The sequence below is a fragment of the Meles meles genome, chromosome 3 (genome assembly GCF_922984935.1).
Source record: "Meles meles chromosome 3, mMelMel3.1 paternal haplotype, whole genome shotgun sequence".
Classification (NCBI taxonomy): domain Eukaryota; kingdom Metazoa; phylum Chordata; class Mammalia; order Carnivora; family Mustelidae; genus Meles; species Meles meles.
Genome location: NC_060068.1, coordinates 124,091,489 through 124,118,439, shown reverse-complemented (window position 1 = coordinate 124,118,439; position 26,951 = coordinate 124,091,489). Strand labels below are relative to the sequence as shown.

The following is a 26,951-nucleotide window of genomic DNA, read 5'->3' as shown; positions in this document are numbered from 1 at the left end:
TGGTCATGTAGAGGGTGCTTATGTCCTGTGGGTGAGGAGGCTTTGTTTTAGTAAGGATTTTGGCACTTGCATACCAAGGAGTACATGGCCTAAAATATATATGCAAAAAAAAAAAAAAAAAAGAATTAGAATCTCATCTTCCAAGGAACCCATAACATGTGTGCCCAGAAGTCAGTTATTAAGGTAGAGTTCATGTAACTTGGTCTAGTTCTTGAATGGCATGAAAAATTTGGATAGGTGGAGAGGAAGGGTTAGGGGTTTGTAAGAGCGAGCAGCATTTCTTGTCTTATCTCCATCTCACAGTCTCTGAAATCTCTCATTCCTCAAGATCATCTTTCTTCAGTGACTTCATTGTTCTGTGTCCATTTTTCAATTACAGCGTTACCATATCATAATGGAATTTTCTTTTACCTATCTATGTTCCACAGTAGACTAAGATTCTTGAGGAAGGGGACTGTATCCCATTATCTTTGGGGTTCCTGTCTATAAGCCCAGGGTTGGCAGGTGGCAGGCATTTATCTAAGTTATGGGAATGAATGAATGGAAAGAACACACTAAGTGAAAGTACAGATTAATGTCTAGCTTTAAAAGAATTCTGATTTAAAAAGTAAGATGAGAGAAGATTTGTTTCATGTCAAACTTTCATATAAAGATTTTTTATATAAAATTCCCAAATAATTTACTAGCCCTGTGTGGTAGAATTCTTTCAGGAAAATTAAAGTTTCAGAGCTGGGGCATAAAAAGAGCTGGTTTCATTCTCCAAACCTTCCTTCTGTTCCATGATGTGACACAGATGTGGGAATTAAGAGGAAATACTAGTTTCTAAATTTGTTAAAACAGGTACTGCATGCTCCCTGGTCTGCCCAGTCAAGCAGACCTCTGCTCTGAGATCATACTGGTCCTAGATAATAAGCACACTACCGTTGCTGCTGCCGCCATGACAGTCTTGCACATGGTGCCAGGACACATGCCTTGTGGTTCTACATGGGAGGTGAGCTCAAACCCTGAAAAAGCTAGTGACTGTCTTGAGCCTCCACTGGCCAGCAGCAGGTTTCCTATGCTGCTCTTGTCATCACCCAGAGAGGCAGGGGCAGAGACTGAGTTTGGGAACTGTAAGATGAGTACTTAGGAAATGCATGACTGGTACATCATCATCCTAATGAAATTACTCCAAATATCTCAGTGTCTTTTACATTCTGTAAGTGGAGCTGGATAGATCTGATTTTGAACAAGTTATTTCAAGTGTGTTATTAAAGGTAAGACTTCACTCTACCTCCTGTACTATTATCTGGCACTAGAAGAGAGGTCAGCCTTTTCTTGTCCTTGGGGAACTTTGGAAACTTTAGAACTTTAGAATGTTTGCCATTTAGGTATTGAGCACTCTTGTGCCTAACATTGCTTTTTAAGGCTGTGGAGTTGAGGCACAAGATCTGGGGTTGGAAAGGCTTTTGCTAGCTGGGACCTGGGTCCTTAAGGAGTAAGAAGGTCTTATTCCAGGGATAGGAAGTCTCTTCACTTCACAGTTCTGCTCCTCATTGCCCTTATCTGTAAAATAGTGTTAATAATAGTTATGACCTGTCAGTCCCACTGAAAGGATTGGATTGAATTAAAAAAGTATGTGTAAAGCTCATAACACCCTATGCACCCACCTAGCAGGACTTTGGTAAATAAGAACCATTATTATTCTCCTTTGTCCTGGAGTCTCCTCTCACTTTGACACAAGTATCATGAATCAGATGACAAACTACTTTGTGGCCCTGGCTTGGGATCGCTTCTGGATTTGGGAAGTATTTTTGAGCTATTGCTATAGCTGGGCTGTGAATAAAGCCCCCTTGAGACGAAACTGGCCACCATATGTCTGCTACAAAGCCTTGAGTCCCAGACTAGGAGAAATTCCATCACAGAGTGTCCTTCCCTCTGGGAATGTTGTTGAGGGACTGGAGCTGCCCCATGAAAAACCCAGTTGGGATAACTTCCAATGCAGCAGACTTCTCCTACAGGGGTCTGGTCCATCCTCTTCTGTCTGGTACACTGGTCTTCTAAAGAGATTCAAAGAAATCAGTTCTGTCAAATGACCCCTTTTTCCAGATTTATGCTACATTCATATAATGATGCATTTGCATAGTCATTAATTATTGTTGATAATTTTTTAATAACATGAGGAAATTCTATGTCTTAAATATAGAGAAAAGGTCAGAGAACCCTAACAATGGCAAGAAAGTCATCAGGGACCCTGAAGGCCAGGGAGGGGAACACATGAGGCCCCACATCAGAAGCCCTGGATCTTCAGAGGTCAGGCATGAGGGCCCTGCTCTGAATCTAAAATTATGTCCATATCTTCTGCTTAAGAAACACATGATTTGTACATTTCTGTAACTTCACTTTTTCTAAAATGATTTTGCTTTCCTTTTATAATCAGAAAAAAAAACCCTCAAACACTATTTCTTTAAAAATAGGAATTAATGAGATAGTCAAACTTAGTGAAGCATTTTCATGTATATAATTTTACTTTTCTTCTAACCAGCCTGTGAAGCCAGAAAGGCAGATGGTTTCATTTTAAAGACAGATGTGGGGGATGGAGGTGAAAGTACTTGTTCAAAATTGTGCAGAAAATCAGGAGCAGAAGTCAGAACTCCTGGCCTTGTTCTGGTCTCTCTACCATGGACTATTTTTTCTCTTAACATTTTCATTTTCATATTTTCTCCTGGTTCATTCAACAAACATATACGAAGCATTTATAGAATCTTGGGCAATGTGATAAACACCTAAAAGGCTATAGAGATGCGGATGACAGTTTCTGTCCCCCAGAACTTTGCTCCCTGGTGGAGATGTGCATGAGAGATCGACAAAAGAAATGTCAAGATAATATAAGCAGCAGCCTGTTCAAGTGCCATGAGTACTCGGAGGACGGAGTGACTAATCCCATGGCAGGGGCGGGGGATGATCAGAAAAAGTTACAGAGAGGAGGTGACATTTAAATTGCAACTTGCTGTCTGCCATAGGAGGTAAGAGCCCAAGCTCCCAAGTTTGGCAGACCTTGAAAGAACTCCAGCCTTCACCACCTCATACTAATAGACTTGGACACATTACTTGTATCCCTCCAAGCCTCAATTATTCTCCTGGAAAATGGGATCAATCGTAAACTACCTTGAAACAAATCATTTAATGGAAGGAAAACATTTAATAACAGCCCATTTTAACTTCAAGAAACTAGAGACATTATTATCGTAATTAGTAGTAATATGGCTAATATTCATTTATTTCCCCAAATGAAAATTATTTCCCATGATAGATAGGTATTGGAACAATATCCCATGTAGAGGAAACAACAGCTAAGTCACTGATATGCAATAGGCTCTGACTTTTTTGGAAGGTGGCATGGAGGCCGGTATGGGGTGTGTAAAGTAGTAGGAAGTTGGGCGAAGCCTACTAGATTGGAGTCAGATTGTGAGGAACCTTGTTTGCTGTAGGAAGAATGTTATGTTCTAGGATGGCGGCAGGGTTCTATTAGAGATAGAGAAGCAGGGAATGGCCAGATGTGTGTCTTAGGGAGATCCCCAGGTAGCCAAGAGAGGCTAGGTCTGACAGAGCTGGAAAATTGTGAGAGAAAGTAGCCCTTTAAAGTCAGTGCAGTACAGGGGTCTACATGGAACAGACAGGGGCTCATGATGGCAAAGGTATTCACAGTTAAACAAGGACCTCCTGCACACAAGACTTTATAAGGTGAGGAAGGCAGTTCCGACTCTCAGGACACCACATACAGTAGGGAAAGAAACAAGGGGAGAACTAGAAATAGCTATAATTTAGGACAAATAATCATCCCAAGAGAATAACAAGGACAGCATTAAGAGGGTCAAAAGGAAGGGGAGGATGCTTGGGTGTGACATCCACGTGTATATATCAGAAAAGGCTGTATGCTTATTGTCAGAATCCTTCCCCCTTCACTGGACCATAATAAGCTGTATGAGGCAAGGGCTGCATCTATGATTTTCTTGACCAGCACAGAGAAGAGAATCAATAATTGTTGGAAAATATTGTTGTGGACTGGGGTTCATCTGCGTTTTCCTGGTGCTGCCAGATGTGTGGTTGTAGAGTGAAAGGAGAGATCTATTTCAGGAAATCCAGTCTGGTTAGTGGTGAGCTGGTTGCAGGCCTTTGAATTTTCTCCCTGTGATCCCTAACTATAGAAAGCATATTTTTTTTCCATCTTGAAACAAACAAGCAAACAAAAAACAATGACAACAGCTCAAGACGTCCCCTCTTCTCCATCACCCATCTGAGATGTCTGCATGTGGGGTCGGATTCAGTCAGGCTTGGGGTACTTGGTGTAAGAATTACATGAACCATTCTTGATTTCAACAATTAGAATGATTCAGCCCATTTGGCTCAGGAGAAAGAAGGCTTTTGTGCCAGCATAACCAGGGTATCCCAGTATCACATGTGCTACCTGGGAAACCACGTCCAAGCACCAAAGGGAGGTCATTGTGTTTAGCTGATGATTTAAAAAAATGCATATAGAGATTTTGCCAAGAGAAAAAAAGTACTGGTTTAATTTGAGTGAAATTTAATATAACATAGTTATGGATTCTGAGAACTGGTGAGGCCATTCATGATAATAAACCTCTTATTTGCTTTGGAACAAATAATCCTTTGGTGTGATGTTTATTGTCTTTTCATTTTAGTTGTGGTTTAAGCCAAGGCAAAATGCTTCGCCCAATGTGCTCCTTCGGTTGGATAGACCCTGTCTCCTTTAAATTATGTTTTGTGTAAAAGGGACTGGGTCACATGTAATAAATTTTGGCATTTTAATGGAAACATTATAGAGAAAATAGTTAACAATCTGCTTTAATTTCAAAACTAATTTTCTCTTTCATACAGTAAGGCAGTATCTTAGTAAAATGTGCAAAATGCATTGGGATTTATTATGATGACAATTTGTTCTGAAACAAGGTTAAGCTAGACTGTCAATATTCTGAATAAAGGTGTTGGGGGGTTGGCAGTGAGGGTAGAATGATAGTGGCTTGATGTTCCTGGGTCCTGAGTGCCACGTGGACCATAGTAGAATTACAAGTCCTGACACTTTACTTGTTAGTCAGTAGAAGGATGGATGTTCCTGGGGGGAAAGACAGGGCCTGTACACTCCAGTGGGATCATCCCCATATAAGAACTGATAGACAAGAAAAAAACTGGGAATCATTTTTTTCATGTCTATCCATTGGATCCAATTCATTCATTAATTTATTGCTTCAACAGATATTTCAGTTCCATTGTGCTAAGTGCTAGAGATACAAAGATAAGCAAAAATAAGCAGGATTCCTACCTTAAGAAGATTATAGGCTATGAGAGAGAAACACAGTCATCAAAGAATGACACAAATGTATGTATAAGGCTAATTGTGTCAAGAAATTTGAAGGAGGAATTGCTGGTGCCAGATGAGTGTCCAGGAAGGGTATTTCATATGATCCAGGGCTGTGGTGATAATAGTCTTAGAAAACCTTACCTGGGAAGCCCCAACAGAGCTGGAAACTGGGGAATGAGGATGGCAGAGTGTGGATTATTCCAGGCAGAAGGAAAAGTGTACACAGACCCTTAAGGATGTGTTAGCATAATGGGTAAAATGAAGCCAAGATGACTCAATGTGCCTGAGATGCATGCTTCCATGGGAGAGGCAGGTGGGCCCTTCTGGGTTTGTAGTGACAGACCCAGTCTTACTTTCTAAATTTATCAGGAAACCAAAGTGTGACATGGGTCAGATCTAAATTTTGTGGTGATTGCCTTTGCTTGCAATGTCTAAAATGTGCTAGAGGAGAGTGTGATTGCCTTTGCTTGCAATGTCTAAAATGTGCTAGAGGAGAGTGGGAGTACATGTTGGGGGACCAGTAGGGACACACCTGTGGAGGTCAGATAAGAGGAGGGGTTTGGAACAGGGTGGCAGTATTGGGGGAGAGGCATATTTATCTTGGCATCTAGCTCAGTCTGGCCGTGAAAAAACCAAGCTCTAGGTTCAGTTTTCTGTAGGACCGAGGGCCATATAGGAGGCAGGCCAAAGTCATATGTTCGGAAAACCTCGGGAGTAGTGGTGATAGATGTGACTAATGGGAATTCAATCTGTAAGTTGGTTGAAAGATGGGGATGAAGTTGAGATGAAACCCAAAAGGGCTTATGAACATTATGTTTTCAAACATTGTTTACGCCAGACATAAATGGTGTTGGTTGGGTGTGGATTTGTCCCACAGCTCTTTTTATTGCAAGCCATGCTTTATGAGCATAATGATCATAAAAAAAAAAATCTATGTTTCTTTGGACTTAAAAAAAGAAATGTGTTTTTGGTGTACAGCAAATTGCCTCAAGCAGCTTGAAATGAAAGCCTTTTCAAGCAAAGGCCATGTTGAGGTCTCTGCTCAGCTGGTGAGGCGGTTGGAGGACAGTCAGAATGGGTCTTAGTTTAGTGTCAGTGGTTCCTGGGACTGCCCTGGGTCGTGGTGGTCTATCGACTTCCCATACTACTCCCACCACTGCATTGCTCCAGCACTGAGTTCCCTGACTATTGCTGTGAGCACACAGACAACTCATCTAGCTTTACTTGACTGCCTTTTGCTTAAAATGGCAGGCACCCAGCTCTTGCAGTGTCTTTCCCCTCAAGCACACTTGATTCCACACAACAAGAGTCTTTCATTTCTAAGCTCTATGCTGTGCTTGATATGCCTGCATATTCTTCTGGGTCACTGAGGACTTTGTCAGGGCACATTCACTGTCATGGTTTCTGGTTCATTCCTTATCAACACCATTATTTTGCCCTGAGAAAATCTAAAGCTTGATTCTGAAAACCCACTACAGACCCATGAAGGCATCTTGCATCTTCTCTCCCAATTTACTTCAATCAGCAAATGAATGAATATACAATTATTGAGCACCCGTTGTGTGCTCTCTGTTTGTGCTCAGGACTTTCATTCATTTAAGTCTCAGACACCTTTGTAAGGCAAAGATTATGTTCAGTATTATAAGAAAAGGAGTCAGAGGCCCACAGAAGTTAAATTTCCCAAAGCCACTTGGCAAAAAGAAGGTGGCAAAATGTGTCAGACCCAAGACTTCTGATTCTATACCTAAGACTCTTCCCACCTTAAATTGGTAAACAAACTGGCTTTAGATGGTTCATGGACAATAAAGGAAAAAAAATGAATCACATGATGGGAAAGTTGTTTTCTTTTCACTTCCCTCTCAAACATTCTGATTAGTCAAGTAGAAAGTGTGTTTGGTGTTAAAGTGGATTTAGCATGTGCTGAATATCTGCTAATCTCCCTTTTTAACACTCAAAAATTTTAGAAAGAATTCAACAAAATCATTTTGATTTTATCTTCTCTTTTTGGAACATAATATTGGTTTCCTTATGATGGTGATATAAAATTATCTTTTAAGGAAGAAAATTAGAGGAAAAAAATTTAAAATGTTGAATAAATTATATTGTATGGACACAATAATGACAAAAAGTCATGAAAGTATATCCATTTGAATGAAGCTAGGAAATACTCCATTCATTTAAACCACCTCCTTTGCTCCCAGGACATGTGGGTCTTCATGTAATCACTGAGGCACTAAGTTCTAAATGTGTTCATTGTTGATTTGTTTTCCTGGGAAAGATACAGAAGCGATTATAATGAAAACTATCCCTGTCACTAGAACCACTAAGTCGTTCTTCTTAAGTTTAAATTTTATAACGCAAATCAACCCAAGCTAGTAATAGAGTCTTAAAACCTAGGAAAAATATGTAAGTTTATTGCAAAAGATAATATCCCATTTAAAACAGTTTAGAAATTTACAAAACCTTACATTGGTACATAGTCTTTAAGAAGGTGTTCTATAGATGAACTGGTATGAAGTTCCAAGTATAGTGAGTACCTATTTTTTTTTTTTTTTAACTACAGAGAAAGCAGCTACATAAACTCCTGCAACTGAAGTTGATGTATCGGTCTTTTCCCCTTCAATTTTATAAAAGTAATTTTTGCTAAATTAATATCTCTCCATGAAACCATATAACCTCAAGTACATCATTTCTGTAGAATATCATGGTAGATATGACATAATATTTCACAAAGAAGTGATTTCACATGGAAGGTGAGTATAGAGATTTGGCATATGGATCTGTATGTTGTTTGAAACATAAAGATGATCATTTATCAGCAGGAAGTTGTTTACTGAACCCATTTCCTTCCTAACTATTTAAAAGTTTCGATATCCAGAAGAGACCCCCCCCCTTCCCGATTTCAGGTCGGTGGCCTGAGCACTGCTGTGTTGTGCTTTGGTATAGAATTTTCATAGCCTCATTTGTTGTTGTTGTTCTCAAAATGGCAACATTTTCCAACCCCAATTTCATTTAATTCAGTTGAGGATTTATCTCAAGTCCCCAACTCAGTGTAAGTATATAACAAGGTGAGCTTCATTATCCAAGTGTTGGATTATCCTTTTTGGGTGAGTTTCCTCAGATACCTCTTCATCATTCCAGGCTAACTCTGGCAAGTGATCCCACTCAGCTTTGGGTTGTTCTGTTTTCTGCTCATTTTGATGTTGGAATGTGCACAGAGCTTATAAAGTAGGTAGAGTAAGTATTTATATCTCCATTCAAGAGTGGACAAACAAGTCCTGAAAATGTAAGCAATTTGCCAAGGTTAGTGTAATAGACTGTTCTGTTGCCTGGGTCTCTTAATTCCAGGAACAGGATTATTTTCATTCTAGCATGCTACCTGAGAATACAAATTAATTTGGAAATTAGCGTAAGCAAAGCAAATTAAGATGGAAGCTCTACAATGAGATAAAATTATATAAGAGATCCCAAATTATCTCATTTTATTGGATTATCCTCTGTGCTGTTCTTTTCCACTGTTGGGGCCAACTGAGAGTTGATTGTCTGGATACAGAAAGATCTATGGCTTTTAGCCAGTGGTAGCATATCTTATTGAAATGTGACTTCTTAAGTATGACACGTGTATTTATCTTAATTCCAACTTAGTGTTATGTATTCCGGTCTCATTTTGTGGGTTTAAACATTACACTAGAAACAGAATGAGAACATCTTGAATGACATTCCAAGACTTAAATAGTGCAAGCCGAGAACTCTTTGCCAAATTTCCCTCTCGCTCCCACTGAAATAGCTTTGTGCACTGCAGTACGGTGACAGGGAAAGGTGAAGTTGTCGGAGTGGTTTGCTCAGTTAGTCTCAGTTTGCAGTGTGGTACATACGTCCTACGTGCACTCTGCAGACTCTAACTCAGACACCTGATCTTCAGCAAAGGGGATTACGAAATGCCTTCTTCACTGAATGCTTGCTGAGCTTTAGGATCCCTTTTCTAAGCAGCATCAATGCAACCACAGCCTGGTAGAGAATTTAATGCAAAGGATGTGAGCCTTTCCAACCTACTCCTTATCCCCAAGAGTATGTAGCAATTAATTCTATTACTTTAGCAGTTTGTTCAGCCATGCAAGTTTGACTGGACCCACATGTATGAGGGTCTTGCCAAAAGAATGAGTCAGACTTCAAAAGAATTCAGACTTTGGGAAGGAAAGGTCTTTAATACTAAAATGGAAAAATATATATATATATTCTCATCCCCAGTCCTGCTGCTTCATCAATCAGGTGACCATCACCTGGTCATCACAAAGGGAGATTATGAAGATTAACGTACTTTGGAATCTATCTACAAGGCTGTTGCTGGGATGAATGAACAAGAACCAGTGTTGTGTTTTATCTTAGTCTTATGTTACTAGTAAGATGAATGGACAGACAAGCTGCTAGATCTTGTGGTCTTAAATATTGCAGGGACATTAACTGTGGAATCTTAAAGTCCAAGCCCAAACCAGGTCCAAACCATTTGCTGACAGTTCTCAGGCCCAAGGTTGAGAACATGATGGTTTAAGGCAGGATCTGCAGCAGTTACAACTGCAGGATAGCCATACCACCAAGCTCTTTATACCCTGCTGTAACCTCACTCTGCCACAGCCTGTAAAGCTTACATAGCATGAGATGACACACCCTTGATTTGCGTTCTAAGGGCTAATTAAAAATGGAGATGACCCAACCCACCAAGTGACCTTGCATTTTTATGCCCTACCTACTTCTGTTGTGCTTCTATATGCCAAAATCTTAGAAAACTGCAGTTTATGTATCTCTCTTTTTTTCCCCCCCCAGGGTATCTGCTTATAATGCTCTTCTATCTTCCTGTCATGCACAACATTTTTTTTTTCCTTTTGGGATGATGAACCCGGGATGGAAAGGAAGTATTTAGCATCATGGAGGTGTTGGAAAATGTCATAGGGTTTTGCTCATGGTGGGAACCTAGACTCTCAAAGGATATGGCCTGGTTATGTGTGACCGCAAGCTAGGCGAGTGGTCACTCTAGGGTCCACAAAGTCCTCAGCAAGCAGCGTCACTCATTCAGGTGACATTGTGATCAGGTGTCCAGCAGCAGTTGAACCAGCCTGAGTCTTTCCCATTTCACAAGTGGCTAACCACCCGGGGCCTGTGCTAAGAAGTAGAGAAGGCCTGAGGGCAGTGGTTTCCCCACCTTGGGGAGGTATCTGGGGAGGGCAAGGGAATGGACTCAACAAGCTCAGATCCACCAGAAGCATTTCTTCTTCACTTTCTTGGTCTTCCTCCTTAAGTCCTGTTTCTCAGAGGCTGGGGGTTCTGCTGGAGACTTTGGTGGAGGAGATGCCTCCTCCACTGGTTCCGCTTCCTCCAGACTCTGCAGAACTTCATGGAACCTGCCTTCCTGCTGCCGAAAATCATATTCTACACTGAAAAACAGAGAGAAGGAAGGAAAGTAAATTTAAATCAGCACATACTGATTTAGCATTACTGAGTGTCTGACTGACATGGAAGAGCATAGGCTTTGAGATCAAGTCCCACATGCTTAGGGACCTACTGACCTTGGGAAGATTGTGCCAGTCCTCTCAACCTCCAGTTCCTCATGGATTGAACTGGCACCTGAAATGCCTTCCTTTTTTGGATATTCTTAAGTCTAAAAGAGATGTGTAAGATAGCAGCCTGATAGTAGGTGCTCAGTAAAAATTGCTCCAATCTCTCTTGCACATTTATTTAATGTTATTGTTAATTATTTTTATACATTTTACACAAAAACTGCCTCATTATAGAAGGTTTAAGTAATACAGACGAATATACAATAAAACTGACAACTCAGTTTCCTCATCAATAAAACGGACACAACAGCAGCAACAATCTCAAAGGCTTTCTTTGGAATTAATACGTATATTAACTAAGTGAGAGAATATAAAGGAAACACTTACAGCAGTACCTGACTCTATGGAAGTAAACCTTCCATATTTAGTAGCTCCTATTAGTGTTGTTATTATTATCATGATTGCCATTATTACAACTAATACATTATGCCTTGCTCTTTGCCTTGCTTCTCAATTTAATAATGTGGCTTGGAGAGCTTTCCATATACACTTACCTCAATGTAGACATATTTAAATACTTTCCTTTAACACGTATTTCTTAATCCCCACTTTTTCTTTGTTATTTTATTTGTGTGTTTTGGAGTCATTAATATACAGACTCCTTTGTATTATCTGTACACAGACCTGTGAGGTAAACATGATGCATTTGGGGACTGGCAGTTCCCAGGAGTTGAGAAAGCCAGAAGTCAGGAAGTACAGAAGCTCTGGTTTGTTCACCAGTGGGGGGGGTCACACTGGGTACTCACACTTCCCATGCCCTTGAGGACTTGAGAATCAGGCTTGCAGGTGTGTCAGAGTTTGTCAGCTTGATTCATAACTCTGGCTCAGTTTTCCCAGAAACTGGAGAGCAGGGCCAGAAAGAATGAATCTTGCAGATGCCCCTGAAGGCTGTTCATGGGCTCTCTCTGCCCTTAATTGTCTACTTTCCATCCTAGGAGATTTACTTATGGAGGACTTTCCACTGCCGAGATGATTATAAGAAGACTCTTAAGCTCTTAGCTGTGTTTTCACCTGGTTTCATTCTAGAGGCCTCAGATGGCCCAAGATGAGTAACCACTGGAGGAGTGTGGAAAGCAGAGGAAATGCAGAGTCACAGAAACTGTGCATTTTCTTTGCTTGGCAAGGAGAGAATTGAAATGTTTCAAATAGAACACAGAAGACCCCCACAGTGGCCTGTGATGTGGCCATGACAGTCCGAAGTCTTTCTACCCAGCCAGGGATAAAAAGGAGCTATTGTTAAAGGGACACTTGTCCTGATCTACTATCTCCATGTCACATCACAAGAGACCCAGTTGCAGAGTAGGTGCTGCTGGAAAGGCAAATCATGATTGTCACACATGACTACTGAAGCCCCCAAATGGGCCTTCCAAGCTGGAAGAAGCTGAAAATTCAGAAAAGCCAAATGGCATGTTTTATAGCCAGACTGATGGGGTGTCAGTGCTTAGGGAGTATTAGGAAGATGTTTCTGATTATTTTGTTTCTGTGTTTTTCATAAGTTTCACCCAGATTTTCTTCTCCTTGGTGTTATCCTCTCTTTTTCCATCCCTCCCTGGTCTCTTCTATAGAGACATACTCCTGGCTGGATGACCTATATAATGGCTGTGTTTTTCAAAGCAAAGCTCCACAACTGATTAGCTGTGAGGTCTTGAGGAAGTCATTTCTCTCTTTCTTTTTTTTTTAAGCCACAGGGTCCTCATCTGCAAAATGAGCATGGTACCTACTCATAGGATTTCAGTGAAGTTTAAAGGTTATGCATGTATAACACCCAGCACAGAACAAGGCACCAAGTATTCAGCCAGTCATTCAACAAATATTTATTGAGTATCACCCATGTGCCAGACCCTATGATAGGTGCTAGGGAAGGAATGGTAGACAGACAGACATTATTTCTGGCTTCCTAGTACTGGTAGTCCAGTGGCTCTATGTCTTCAGTAACGCCAGTCAACATCAAAAGCAATTAAGGGCATTTTAGCCAAACCTGAGGATTTGCCAGGCCATTGAACAGAGACATCCACAAATTCAAACACTGAGGCTTTCACTTACAGGATGCACTATCCAGCACTGCACTCCTCTTTGTCTCTGGGCATGGGGTGAATTTTTGTCTGCATTACCAGCATCTCACTCTCCCCAGTAGAAACTTAAAGAGATGGATTCAGAGCTGGGGAAGAACTGATCTCCAACAACCTCTGCATTGCTTCAAGGAAAACATTTAAAGCAGTAAGTTGCAAATTCTGATTCTTAACCCCACTAGCACTAGTTCACAGATAGGGCACATACACATTCACAGTTCTGCTACCTCCTAAAATATTCCTAGCCTTCCCTCCTCCATCCTAGAATACTACATAGAGCCCAAAAAAGTGGGTACCTCCTGCTCATTCTCAAAATTTCCTGTGCTTTCTGATAAGGGATAGTTCATCCATCTATCCAATCAGCCAGACAGCCAACCAACCATCCATTTATCCAACCAATTATCCATCTATCCATCCATCCATCCATCCATCCATCCATCCATCCATCCATCCATCCATCCACCCACACACCCATCCATCCATCCATCCATCCATCCATCCATCCATCCTACCCATCATCTAGCCATCCAGCCAGCTGGCCAGCTGGCTAACCATCCATTTCCTGCTTTGGGCCTGACACTGTGCCCAACTGCAGGGATAACAGTAAAATAGACAGATATGGATACTGCTCTCATAGATCTTAGATCCCAGCACATGAGAGAGATCATTAAACTAACAATTGTTTTACAAATTCCTTTGCATTTATCTCAACTACCCCTACCTACCACCTGTTCATACACACACCTCTACCAGATTATATGAGCATACACATAAACTGACCTCCTTCTTTTCCTTATATGTAAATTTTCTCTGACTTCACAATTCAAACAAATGACAACAACAAACCCTTTGAGTTTGTTAAGATTCACAATAGTGTCCCGATACCAATTAGAAAAAATAATGCTCTGGGGAATTCCAGAATATGTATAGAACTGGCATGCCTGGAGGGAGAAGAGCCAGGAGACAGAATGTTAACTCTGTCTCATCATCACAATTTAAAGTTCAGCCCAATATAGAGAACAGAACAGGGACTCTTAAGTGGAACACTCCTGGGTTTGAACTGAGAATACCGCTTACTGGCTGGGTGACCTTGGGCAAGTTGCTACTCTTTCTGAGACTCAGTTGAGAGCAGGGATTATAAAGTTACCTCACTGGGTAGTTGTGCAGATGGGACACAATAACAGGTGAAATGTCCTCACGTAGGATATGTTGTCTGCCCACTCCACTCTTCACTAAGTCTCTTGTCTTCCTATCTTAGGGACTGAATGCCTTACCTCTTCACTCATACCTTAGCTCTTCAGTAATTGTACACCTTGTCAGGAACTCTTCACTCTTCCCCTCCATATACGTTCAGGGAAGAATACACTCTTTATGTTTCTATGGAAACAACACAGGTTTCCATTATAATCATTAGAGCTCAGGGAGCTCCCCACCCCCCTCCTGTAACTGTCCCCACTGGTCTTGACAATTTAAAGGGGATTGAAAGTGACTTTCTTTTCAAGGCCAGACAAATAGCAGAGTATAGGGAAGCATGTACACTTTGGAAAGAAATTGATTAATGTTTTTAAGGCCAAAGCAATTTATTAACATAAAGGAAATTGTCACTTTTCTTCTTATTCCTCCATTTGACAAACTACTGTTTAGTTTGGTGGGGGAGGACAGGAAGTATATTTTGTTTTGGTAGCAGCTGCCTTATAAATAGGCAGGGGGTAGTGCCCTCTCTCATCTGTTTTCATTTTGAGGCTGGGTAGAGAAGAGGAGATACCACTCAACTTCTTACTTAGCCAACCTACACCAATTCAGCACCCTCTTGAAAAGGAATAAGCTGCCTACTTGGTAAGAATTCAAATCAACTTTTAACAAAGTGTTCTTTATAGATTCTGGGGAATGATTTTTTGCCTTGAGCTTGATATCAAGGTACAACACCAGTAACTCTCCCAGCCTCACCTCCACTTGTTTTCTTCCTCTTAATCTTCCTACCCTGACACCCTTACCATTTTCTGCCACTCATATTCCATAGGGAGGACAGAAGTGTTGAGTGCTTGGCTTGTGCAGAGCTCTGGTTCACATTGGGGCAAATGGTGGCCAAGAATTTATTATAGGGGTGCCTGGGTGGCTCAGTGGGTTAAAGCCTCTGCCTTCAGCTCAGGTCATGATCCCAGGGTCCTGGGATTGAGTGCTGCATTGGGCTCTCTGCTCAGCAGGGAGCCTGCTTCCTCCTCTCACTGCCTGTCTCTCTGCCTACTTGTGATCTCTGTCTGTCAAATAAATAAATAAATAAAAATCTTAAAAAAAAAAAAAAGAATTTATTATAGTGTGTGATTCAAGCCTGGGACCATTGAGATAGTCCAGAGCACTCAAGGTTTGTGAGGTTAGTCCTCTGAAGATGGATGGAATACCTAACCCCTGCTTCAGGGGTGCCCAGTTCACTGGGGAGCCTTAAAGTCCTTTCTGCCCACAATGCCTGTGCATGGCACCACATCGCACTTAGAAAGTGAGTTGTGTGGAAAGGAGGAATGGAAGAGAGCTCTCAGGTTTTCTTCTTGAGGGCACCTCACTAATCTAGCTGATAGATCAATGCTTCAGCCATCATACTAGTTGAAAAGTAGAAGGATGTTTTTCTAGGTAATTGGAAGGAAAGAGAAGCCAAAGTTGTGGCTTGTCTGGAAGAAGAAATAGTAGAAGAAAAAGTAGGTAAATACATGAGAATATAACCAAACAACCGAGCCAGGTTGTGGATGCAGCATCTTGGCTGGGAAAACTGAAGTGCGATGAGCCAAAAGGAGATAAAAGTTTATGCAGAAACAAACAGTAGAAACCTCTTACATTTATCTAGCACTTTTATATCACAAACCTTTCAGATCTGTGTTTTTCTTTTACCCTTATAATAGCCCAGGAAGTCGGGAAGATTGTGATCCCCATTTAACTGACAAAGGGTTTGGCAAAGGAAAGTCCCACCATGAGTTATGATCAGAATCTAAGCCTGGTTTCCTGACTCCCAGTCCTTTGTTTTTCCTAAAGAGAGATTGTTTTATTCCAGGGCTTGGCTATGGGGGGGTGGGGTGGGGGTCTTACTCTAAGAAGAAAGAATGAGAATATCTACAGTGTGTTAGGTGAGGACATATGGTATTTAATGTGAATAATAATAACAGGAATGAGGAGAAGTAGGAAGGTGAGGAGGAGGAGGAAGTGGAGAGAGCGGAAGGGTGGCAGGAAGACAGGGAGAGCTACCACTCCTCTCATTTATGAAGAGTCATCTGTATTGTGAACACTATACTACAAGTTCAATAATTTTCACGTGTCTCGTGTAATTTTCATAGCCCCTTGAGATAGATGCAAACTCCATTTTACAAATGAGGAAACTGAGGCGAGGGGAGGTAAATATTCTGCCAAGAGCACACACTAGTAAGCGACAGGGCCAGGATCTGCGCCTATACTGTCCAGCTCCAAAGCCTGTATACTGAGGTATTCTGTGCTGAAAGAGCATAGTAGTCTCTATTTGTGTGAGGTCCTAGATGCCAAATGTGTAAGGGGCAGGTGTGGTGAGGCAGTGCTGATCAAGGCCTCGTGCACATTGATGACCTCACAACTCCCTGTGGAACTGGACCAAACCTGCGGCTGTAGCACATGATGACACTTTCTGACCCAGCTGACCAACCCACTTCAAAACAGTGTTTCTAGCTTGCAGGGCAGTTCTGTCCATAAGGCCGCATTCCCAGAGCAGGTGGGCACCACCCCTAAGAGGAAGCTTACTCGAGGTCATACAGGGACTCATCAGTCTTGGGTCTGCTGTAGGCTGCTGAGGTCTGTGGTGGTCTCTCTGCACTTTCTTCTTAGCAGGTGAGTCTTGCTCTTTTATAAAGAAAAGTGGCGACAAGCCACTGCCATAAATCATAACTCCAGGCAAGTGAGTTGGCTGAGAAATTCATGATCCACAGCATCTCTCTGAAGACAAAACATCTCCCAAACCCCTCTCCATCCCTTCATCATCTCTGTCGGAGTGCTTCTGTGACCCCTCTTACCACAGAACTCAGGTGCACCACAGATTTATTGACTGCCTGCAACTTTCTTTTTTAGAGAATTAGCCATAAAAGTCAACAGAATCAACAAAGGTAGTTTGGTTCCTCTCCACTTGGATAAATCACGCCACTTTGGAAAGTGTCTCTGGGGGAGAATTACAGTCTGGGAAAGTAGGAGCTTTCGTTAGTTTGTTTTCTTTTCCCCCCAGCCTGGAAGGGATTTGTTCCTAACGCTTTCTTCTAATGACCAGATTGCTCATTATTTATAGGGTATAATTTTAAGCTTCACAACTTGCAGCCATTTTAAGTTGGCAAGTATACCCCTTCTCCTACGGCCTCTGTCTGCTGATGAGTCCTCAGAGAATTGTAGGTTCCCTTCTCGATACATTAGTAAGTAGGACCAAGCTGCAGAAATCTTCACTGCTGATCCCTGTCTGTGAAGGAAATCTGTGCCCTGCCTTCTGTGGCTCTGTGTCAAGAAGGTCTTTAGGTTTGGCCTTCAGAAGTGGCAGCTCATCTCAGAGAACTTTAACACGTATATTCATTGATTCTGCAAGGTCAGAGTAAGAGGGGCAGGGGCAAGAAAATCTCCTGAAAGCAGGATCGGTTTGCGCTCTGGCTGCATTGAATTTTGGACAAGTTGTTCATGTAACCCCTCTTGAGTCTTTGTTTCCTCATCTGCGGAGTAATTACAACAACCATACCCCCATTTTAAGATTGTTGGGAGTCCAAAATGAGAGGATACATGTACAGTGTTTAGCAAAGCTCTTGGCACCATGCCTCGTTCAATACACAGTAATGATTGTTACATTAACTTTACAGAGAAATACAGATTGGGTCATTCTGTGGTCAACCATGTTCTCTGTGCCAACAGCCATCCATTTGTTATTCCTGTGAAATTCTAAACTTGATTGATTTTATATTTATAGTAAGTTTCAGCCTCTTTAGCTATTAATGCATTAAAATAGGTTTCATTTTTATTTCAGATAAATTGCTGATGCTATAAATCCTACTTTCTCCTTGCATTCTAAGAAGAAGAAAGGGACAAAGCTACTGAGAGAAATTGGGGCTAGAAGCAAATGTCTTGGGGATCAACCTGTCAGGGCTCTGAGAAATTTCCACATGTGCTTCGAATTCTATGTCTGCTTCCTAAAAAGAGAGAGCTGAGCCATGTTTGGTGGCACTTGTTGGGGCGATGCTGGGTGGTGTTGCCCTAATGTCCTTGTTTCAGCATCTGGAATAAATGCTGCTCAGTCCGTATTGAAATTTGGTGAGGGCTGCAAACGCCCCTGTGATTACTAGAGAGAACAGACATGCTGTGTAATTTATAATTATTTTTCACCACAGACTTCATTGCTGGCCAGAGGGAGGACTGTGGCTGGAAGGCAAAGCCCGCACAGTCCACCCAGCTCCACGCTGGCAGAGCATCAGGAGCAGACAAAAAGAAAATACTAAATAATTTAGGTGGAAAGTGGGTTACTAAACCCACAGGCCCAGGTGCATATTGCATTTCTAGTAAGATAATGCCTTTTTCTCTAGTTAGGTAATAGCTGTAAGTAGAAGGCAAGGCCAAGCCCCAGTAGTCGGAAAGCTTCACCACAGAAGGAAACTCAAGGGAGACACTCAGCGCCACTGACCGTGTGGCTCATGTAAGTCTCCCGAGCCTCTTTCCCCAGGAAGGGGCTGGCTTGGCTTTCCTCCTGCAGGGCACGCAGCTGTAAGGCTTTGGCCTGTGTTCTGGAGAGGCTCCTTCTGATGAGTTCTGAATATCTAAACGGTGAGGGAGTGACATCAGGAACAATGGGAATACAAAGGGAGGCCCTTGCAGCAAATCTTTTGAATATCCGTAACTTCTCTGTCTGGTCAGAAGGAGTTGTAATGGTGGAGGAATCGGGAATGGTGAAAAGGCAGCCCATGGTCTGTGGAGCTTGAGGAAATGAGAGGATGGTGGTGGAGGCTCCTGGCATTTGGGGTCATGCATATTACCTGGTTCGGGAGCATGCGATGACTATACCTCTCTCCTAAGTCAGGGAGCTGGTGTGGGCCAGCACTTTGCATACCACCCTATCTGGTATTTGTGATTGCTCCTCCAGGACTCACCAGAGGATAGTTCCTAGCATCTGGGCTTAGCTTGGGAGCAACACTGGACTTTAATTGGTCTTAACCTTAATTGGAGGAGCAATGTCAGCAGGGATTGCCATTCTGTTCTGATCTCAGATGAGGCCTGAGCAAATGGGAGACATGGCAGGAAGGAGCCACTGCAAGTGAATACCTTACGTAATGCATAATGCAAGCCTGGGCCCCAAAGTGGACTGATGGAGACTCATTTTCTCTTCTCTTTGAATATAGGAGGCCTCAAAAATTACACTTACTATATGAGCAAGCCCCCTGACCTCTACTTCCTTTCCTGTTGCATCCACTCTCATCTGTACCCCCGAGTTAGGTTTGTATAGAACTGTCTAACCCTACAATTAGTAGAAAAGTAAATGTCTTTCCAATGATGCATTTAAAACAAAAGCTATTTGCTGGGCTATCTTATTAGCAAGAATTTTCTTTTCATGGGCATATAGGCTGACTGTCACAAAAGTTTCTAGTAAATCAACTGCATCTTCTTTCAAGACCCTGATTTTGGGGCATCTGGGTGGCTCAGTTGGTTAAGTGGCTCAGGTCATGATCCCAGGGCCCTGGGACTGAGCCCCACATTGGAATCCTTGCTGGATGGGGAGCCTGCTTCTCTCTCTCCACTGCTTATACTCTCTCCTCAAATGTACATGCTCGCTCACTTGTACTCTCTCTCAAATAAATAAAATCTTTTAAAAAAGAAATCCTGATTTTACCTAATTGAAGGTCTCTTAAGCTTTGTTGGGATCAGACCTTCTCAAGGCACTTGCTGTAGCTACAGACTCCTGCCATCCTTCACCCCATCTCCTGCTCCAGCAGGTTAGGGGGTCAAGGTCAGCAACCAGTATTCAGATACCCAGGTGACTCCCATGCTGGTGCTCCATGATTACCCTTTGAGAATATTACTTAAAGCCTGCATCTAAAACACAAGCCCTCATGATGCCCTTGGCTGAGGGGAACTTGGCCATGTAACATACCACTGACACCCTTCAAACAGGTCTGTCCTCTAAAGGTAGCATGCTATGGAATCTAACTAGCAGGCCCTAAAAGTGAGTCTCAGTCTTGTCATGGCCACTTACTAGCTTCAGAGTAACTGTGCATGTGCCTTACTTTCTCAGTCCCAAGTGTCTAATCTGAGTATTGTGTAAGTACTTGAGCCTCAGTTGCCTCATCTGTAAAATGGGAGTATTTTTTATCGGTCTCACATGGTGGTGAGGATTAAATGTGGGAACAAAAGGTATTTATAATGACCAGTAATAATAGACACCATCTTATTTCTTTCCCCTAATTTTCTACCCAATAGATCTTTGCTGTCAGCTAGCTGTCGTAATTGTAAAAATCATCCAAAAAGGCAAATAAGTTGAACTCCCATTAGATGTGATTTGTTTATGAATCATGAGAGTTTAATTTGGTTGTATTATTATTGATGCTGAAAAAAGTCATCACGAATTTAGTGGTTTAAAACAACACAAATGGTACTCTTAGAACGCTGGAGAGAAGTCCTCCAGAACTGTAAATCATGGTGTCAGCAGAACTGTGTTCTTCTGGAGGCTCTGTGAGAGAGTCTCCTTTGCTTTTTCCAGCTTTTAGAGGCTGCCCACATTTTTTGCTTGTGATTTCCTCTCTCGAACCTCTGCTTCTGTTGTCATATCTCCTTCTCTGACTCTGCATCTCCTGACTCCCTCTTCCCTTTGTAGGGATCTGTATGATTAAATTGTGCCCACCTGGACAATCCAGGACATTCATTCCATCCCAAGATCCATAACCACCTCTGCAAAATCCCTTCTGCCGGGTAAGGTAACATATTCACATGTCCAGGAATTAGAATAGGGACATCTTACAGGGCCGTTATTCTACTCTGGGTTTTGATATTTTACCAAGAGAGACTACAGATTTAATGTTTTAAGCCCTTCTCCCAAAGAGATCACTGGGGCAGTTCGGATACAATAGAAGGGAGATATTTATTTAAGCATGGAGGGAGTTTGTGGTTTGCCACAGACCAATCTTTGCCTTTCTAACCATAGTCGGTATAGAAGTACTGGGCAATAATGTTGCATGGCCATGATGAGCGAGATCTCGATGTCCTGTGAAATTGCAGCAGGCTCTCTGAGTCATCTAAGGACCATCTTATGGAGAATATGTAGCATTCCAGGTATTTGAAAATTGACATTCTCTGTACTCCATTCAGTTGTTGTTTGATTCAGTTCAAAAACATCTGCTGAGGATCTGCTGCCTTTCTTCCCCAATAAGAACATTTGATTAATTAAGACCCTCCTCTTGCCCACCCAAGAGTAGTGGCACACACAGATGGTAACAATGGTTGTACTTTTGGGCAATCTAAATCACTGTCTCCAACCCTTGCCCCAGGCAATGTAGCCATTTCCTTTTTTGACAAATATCTACCGAGCACCAACTATGTACCAGACACTGCCCACCACTTCGAGATATTAGCCATTGGCTGAAGGAAAGAAACTCATCAACATTACATTACAATGCAATAGCATGAACGGTATAGCAGAAGAACATGCATGCCATGGGGTTCCCCCACAGGAAGTAAAGTTATCTAGAGGAATGGGCTTTTAAGCTGCAAGAGGAAATTTCCAGACAAGGCAGAGCAGAAAAGGCATTCCAGGAAATGAGGGAGCTAATGCAAAGGAACCCGACATGACAGAACACACAGTATTTGAAACTAGCCAGAGTTCCTGTGGCTGAGGAGAAATAGGAGACCCAGCAGGTAAGAAGGTTAGTAGCACATTCAAAGGACCCTGAAAAATTAGCTAAATGCAGCCACAGAAACTAGGATAAAGTTGTTTAGCAGGAGAGTGACATGTTAAGATTTTACTTTGCAGGTAATTTAGCAATCTGTGTGGAGGGTTCCCTGGGATGGGGCGAAAGGGACCTATGGCAGAAAGATAAGGCCGTGTTCTAGTGACAAACGATGAGGGCCTTGACTGACCAGAGGCAGAGGTGATGAAGCTTAGGGCATGGATTTAGCGAGTAGGATTAGTAGCCACTTTGATGTATGCTACGAAGGGGAAGAGAGAGGCAGTGGAACTAAGGTTTATGACGTCATGGTTAACGGTGTTGAGAACATCAGAAATAATAGGAAGAAAATACAGCGTGTGTTTTGATAAATGGTGAATTTGAGGTGGCTTTGAGATATCTGTATGGAAATATTTATAGGTAAACAGAGAGAACAATCTCATGAAAAAGGTAGGGGAGGGTGGTATCACAGAAATAAATTTAAAATCCATGAGTGTAATGGGAACCATGAAAAGAGGCTAAGGCTGAGAAGAGCTGGCAGGAGAGAGCTGTTCAGATAGATCTACCCACCCCTCCCAAACCGCCCCCAACACACAGCAGCGCTTTTGCTGCTCTCTCCTCCCTAGAATCTTTCAAACCTTCCATGGTCAACCTCTCCCTTCACCTCTTTCAGATGGTAACTTTGCAGCTTCCTCTTTGCATCTCCTAAGCAACACACTTAGATAGGATTATGAGAAAGACTTCTTTTCTTTTCCCTACAACATCTGAGGCATTTTACAACTTAGACCAAGCATAATTTTTTCTGGGATTTATGTCCAGAAAATAAATGCATGATTTGTGTAGCCAAAGACCTCCAAAGAGACTCTGTGATTATTTATTTATTTATTTTAGAGTGAAGACAAAGTGCTGGAAAAGCAGAGAAGAGGTGAGGGATGGAGGAGGGATGTGGCATGGAGGGACCCCAGGGCCTTGAGAAGAGGAAAGAGAGCTTATTCCTTAGGATAGCTTTTTCCAAGCTTCATGGTTCATTCACCACCTTCCAGGTCTTTGTGAAACTCCCCACACCATCTGCACATTTATTTACTTTTCTTCTCTCTCTAAATCAATTCACTTTTAAACCTGAACACTTATCCAAAACAAGTAATACCACTTTTGAAAGTGAAGATCTGCATCACCTACAATGAATATATAGATGGACTAGTTTTCAAAGTTAAAACTTCAGTAAAAAATTTAAAACAGTTACCCTCTGATTAGATACTACTGCTTGTCTATGGCTGTGAACCTGAGAGCCGCTTTCTCTTGGCAAAGAAGTGTAATAAGCAAGCATTAGAAAGGCTTTGAAGATACCCTAGTACCAAATCAGATTTCCCCTGTTAGATAATCAGAGGAATTGAAATAAATTTGGAAAAAAGGACAACCTTCTCATCATGTAATTTAATGTTACTTAATGTTAGTACCACAGGTGGCATTCAGCCAATCCTGAGTAACTTGTCCTAGGATTAACACTAAAGAAAGGTGAGAATGACTGGGGACTAAAACAGCCTGGAACCAGCTTAAAGTATAGAGTTGATTCCCACACTCTTCCCTTGGTACCTTCTGTAGTCACAATTCCAAGGAGCCCATCCTCCCTGTTGTAAGGAAGTCCCTGAGATCCCCTAAGAGCTATGCCTGGAATCTGTAGGCATTTGTATTAGTGCTCTTCTCCTCGGTGAGGTAGAATCTGCCAGAATGATCCATGATAAGAAGAAAGCCAAGGAGGCATGGGTCAGGGCACCCAGAGGGTTCTTCTTGGAGCAGGGAAAATGAATTGGATAGAACCAGTGACCTCACATGTCTTGATGGAGGCAAGTAGCATGGCCATAGCCTTTGGCTAATGAGACCATTTGGAAAACCTTATGTGTTGCTAACTTAACAGCAACATCTCCACAGAAGAAGACCCAGCAGGCAACTATCAGGCGCCCATGTGCTTTATGTACAGTGATGGGGACTGGGCCCATCCATCATCAGGGAGAGAGACTGAAGCTTAACAAGGCCTGAGGATGAGTATTTCACATCGCTTATTCATCAGTTTGTAAGATCTGACTTTCCAGAACACAACACAAGGTTTGAAGTCATTTGAAATGTTAAAAAAGAAATGACAACTCTCACCTTCCCACTGTTACTCTGACAGGGATGTTGTTCTGATCTCTTTGCTTTCATCAAATTAATTGTCCGTTCCTTTGCAATGGCTTAGATACAAGGTTGTAGATACTGTCTGGGAGAGCAGTCTGGCTTTGAATGGTAATAAGGGACGGAGGCATACAGTGGCTGTTCTTGGAAAACTAGGAAGTGATATGTGTGTGTGTGTGTGTGTGTGTGTGTGTGTGTGTGTGTGTGTGAAGGTCTGCTAACCTGTGAAGGGGTGTAACTTAATTTAGAATGTTTGCTTGGGATGTTTGAAGTACATACTAGAAAAATGCAGACATTCTCAGACTTGTTGGAAGGTCATAGTTTAGCCAAATATTGCCACTTTGAATTCAGCATAAAACATCAGAATGTCAGGACTGAAAGGGACCATAGGGACCATCTAATTAAAAGCCCTTATTTTTCACATGAGGAAACTCAGAGGCCAGAAATGATTTGCTCAAGACCAGGCCATGACACTCACAGTAGATTGGGAAATAACTACTTCTCCTTTTCACTTACAGAGCTAAATAAAAAGTCATCCTAAGATGGTAGAAAATATAGCATTCCATGCTGAAAAAAACAAATTATTCAAAATTTAAATGGAGGTTCATTAAAAATCATTCTTCTTGTTTATGATGAATAGTTTTTGTCCTCCCTAAATGTCTAGACATTCAATACTTTTTGTCCTCATAGTGATTAGGAAATTTACTTAACATAGGAGATACAAAAAATAGAGTAAAAAGGTAAACAATTGATAAGACTGCCTATTTACATTCGCATACCAGAAAACTTTTCCAGGGTTCCCTTTTTTGAGGGGATATTTTACACTAAGATAAAGGGCATTTCCTGTGAGTGGTCTTGAAACTTGTGTTATTTGATGAAAAGACATGGTCCTGTGACTCCCAAGCATAAGGAATTGACATTTCACTGAGAAAACGCTCAAGGTCCTAGGCCCTAAGTATAGAGGCCTCCCAACTTCTGTTTCCAACATCTCTTTACCTCCCAATCCCTTGTTAGGATGAAATCCCAGGATTCCACCAGACAGAAAGAGAGATTTTAAAAAGAAGACACAGACAATACAATCGGGCTTCAATTTGCTTAGGCTCTCACTGCCTTTCTTCTCCAAGATAGAAAAGTAATAGAGAAAACTCAACTGTATATTTTAGACAGACAAAATTAGATGCCATCACCTGAAATGTCTGCTTTTGACCACTTTTCTACCACGCTACCGAAAGTAGACTGCCAGCTAAGGGGGCATCGATCTTTCTAGTAATAACAGTAATAAGCCCTTGGATTTGTACAGAGGCTTGCCGTTATAAAAGGCATTCACAAAACTGAGCTAATTTGCTCTTCATGGCCACTCATAATAAGGATAATTGTCCCCACTCCACAGATGAGGCAACTGAGCCCAAGGCAGTTGAACGGGCATCAATCTTGGGGATTTTGACTTCACGTTTAGCACACTTAACACTACGTGATTTTTCTCATCTACCACTTATACAAATCTACTTTACTGTAGCAACCATACACCCACCCCCTTCCCGCTAGAAGGAAATGATGTACTTAGTAATGAACCCAAAGTGCTTAGCAAAGTTCTTGACACACAGGACATGCTTGGCATGTGAGAGCCACCGTTGAGGAAGAGGCAGTGTGGTGGATTGAGGTTCCAAGGCTTGGGATCAGAAAGATCTGGATTTGAGTCCTGAGTCTGACCTCTCTGGCTCACTGAAAATGTTTAAAGCAAAACTAGGTCACATGGCTTAGCATCCCTGAGGACACTGACACCTGCCTCACAAGGCATAACTGTGAAATGAGATGCAGACACCATGCAGAGCTTAGCACCATGCCGACACTCAGTGTGCAGTAAGGGTAGGGCGTTCAATGGGATTTGCTCACAGACCTTCTCGTGCAGAAAGAAAGCAATGTCTGCCTCAGAACCAGATGTTAACATTTCATAGTTAAACACCTTGCTTTAATTTTTAGGTTTCAGGTATTCAAAGGCCTCCTGTTTTTGCCTCTCACTTGGCTTTCTGTGTCTAAGAGAGTTTACGAGGGTGCTTTGTGGCCCCCACAGCTTCTGTGCTCCACAGCAGAGGCCTTGGTTTTGGCCAGGTACCTGTATATGATGCACGCCGTGTTCTGGCAGGTACTGCAATTGTTGAGATCTTGACCAGTTCGATAAAAGTTGCGCCTGCAAGAGAGAGCATTTGCTGGATGAGTCCATGGACAAAAGTCCCATGGGATGCACACATTCTAGCTACTGGTTTCCTACAGCATAGCATTACCCCTCTTATCAGTAGCAATGCTCTAGAGTTGCATAACAAATAAAGAAACAAGAAACCCATGATAATAGGACCTCACTTTTCTAGAGGGCATTATAAATGTTTAAGCACTTTTATATCTAAGGTTTTCTTCATGCTGACAATAAGTCGGTGAGATGAGTCAGTTACTTTTACCCCCACCAATAGCGAGGGAAAATGAGGGACCTTGCAAATAGAAGGGAGATTATTAAAACCCCGGACTGTTTTGTTCAGTGCATTTCTCCCTAACACCACAGTGCTTCTTTCTTATAAGGCAATGTTGGGTCTGATTCATATCAGCAAATACCACTTAATAACTTCTTCCTTCTCCTGCCCTTTTGTTGATTAGCTTTACTCATTCCTTCTTCCCAGGCTTTGGGGGGGCACTTTTTCAAAGGACAAGCATTCCACACCTAAGCAAACCACTGCCTTCCCCTCCCCAGACTGGTGCTGAGTCACCCAGAAAAGTATTTTGTAACTTTTTCTCTTTGAAGAATTGTGATCTCATTTCAGTTCCTATTTAGTGGATCAGGAATGGACTG

The 26,951-nt window shown here is 42.0% G+C and overlaps 2 protein-coding genes across 2 annotated transcripts in view; one reads left to right on the top strand and one right to left on the bottom strand.

Moving 5' to 3' along the window:
- Positions 1-26,951, top strand: part of DOCK2 (dedicator of cytokinesis 2) — a 407,119-nt gene that overhangs the window by 192,004 nt on the left and 188,164 nt on the right. The window lies entirely within an intron of this gene.
- Positions 7,852-26,951, bottom strand: part of INSYN2B (inhibitory synaptic factor family member 2B) — a 114,370-nt gene continuing 95,270 nt past the window's right edge. The window contains exons 3-4 of the mRNA XM_046000059.1: positions 26,226-26,300; positions 7,852-10,788 (exon numbers count right to left, since the gene is read on the bottom strand). Of these exons, the coding sequence (XP_045856015.1) occupies positions 10,602-10,788; positions 26,226-26,300 (262 nt within the window). The 3' untranslated portion in view covers positions 7,852-10,601. The remainder of the gene's footprint in view (positions 10,789-26,225; positions 26,301-26,951) is intronic.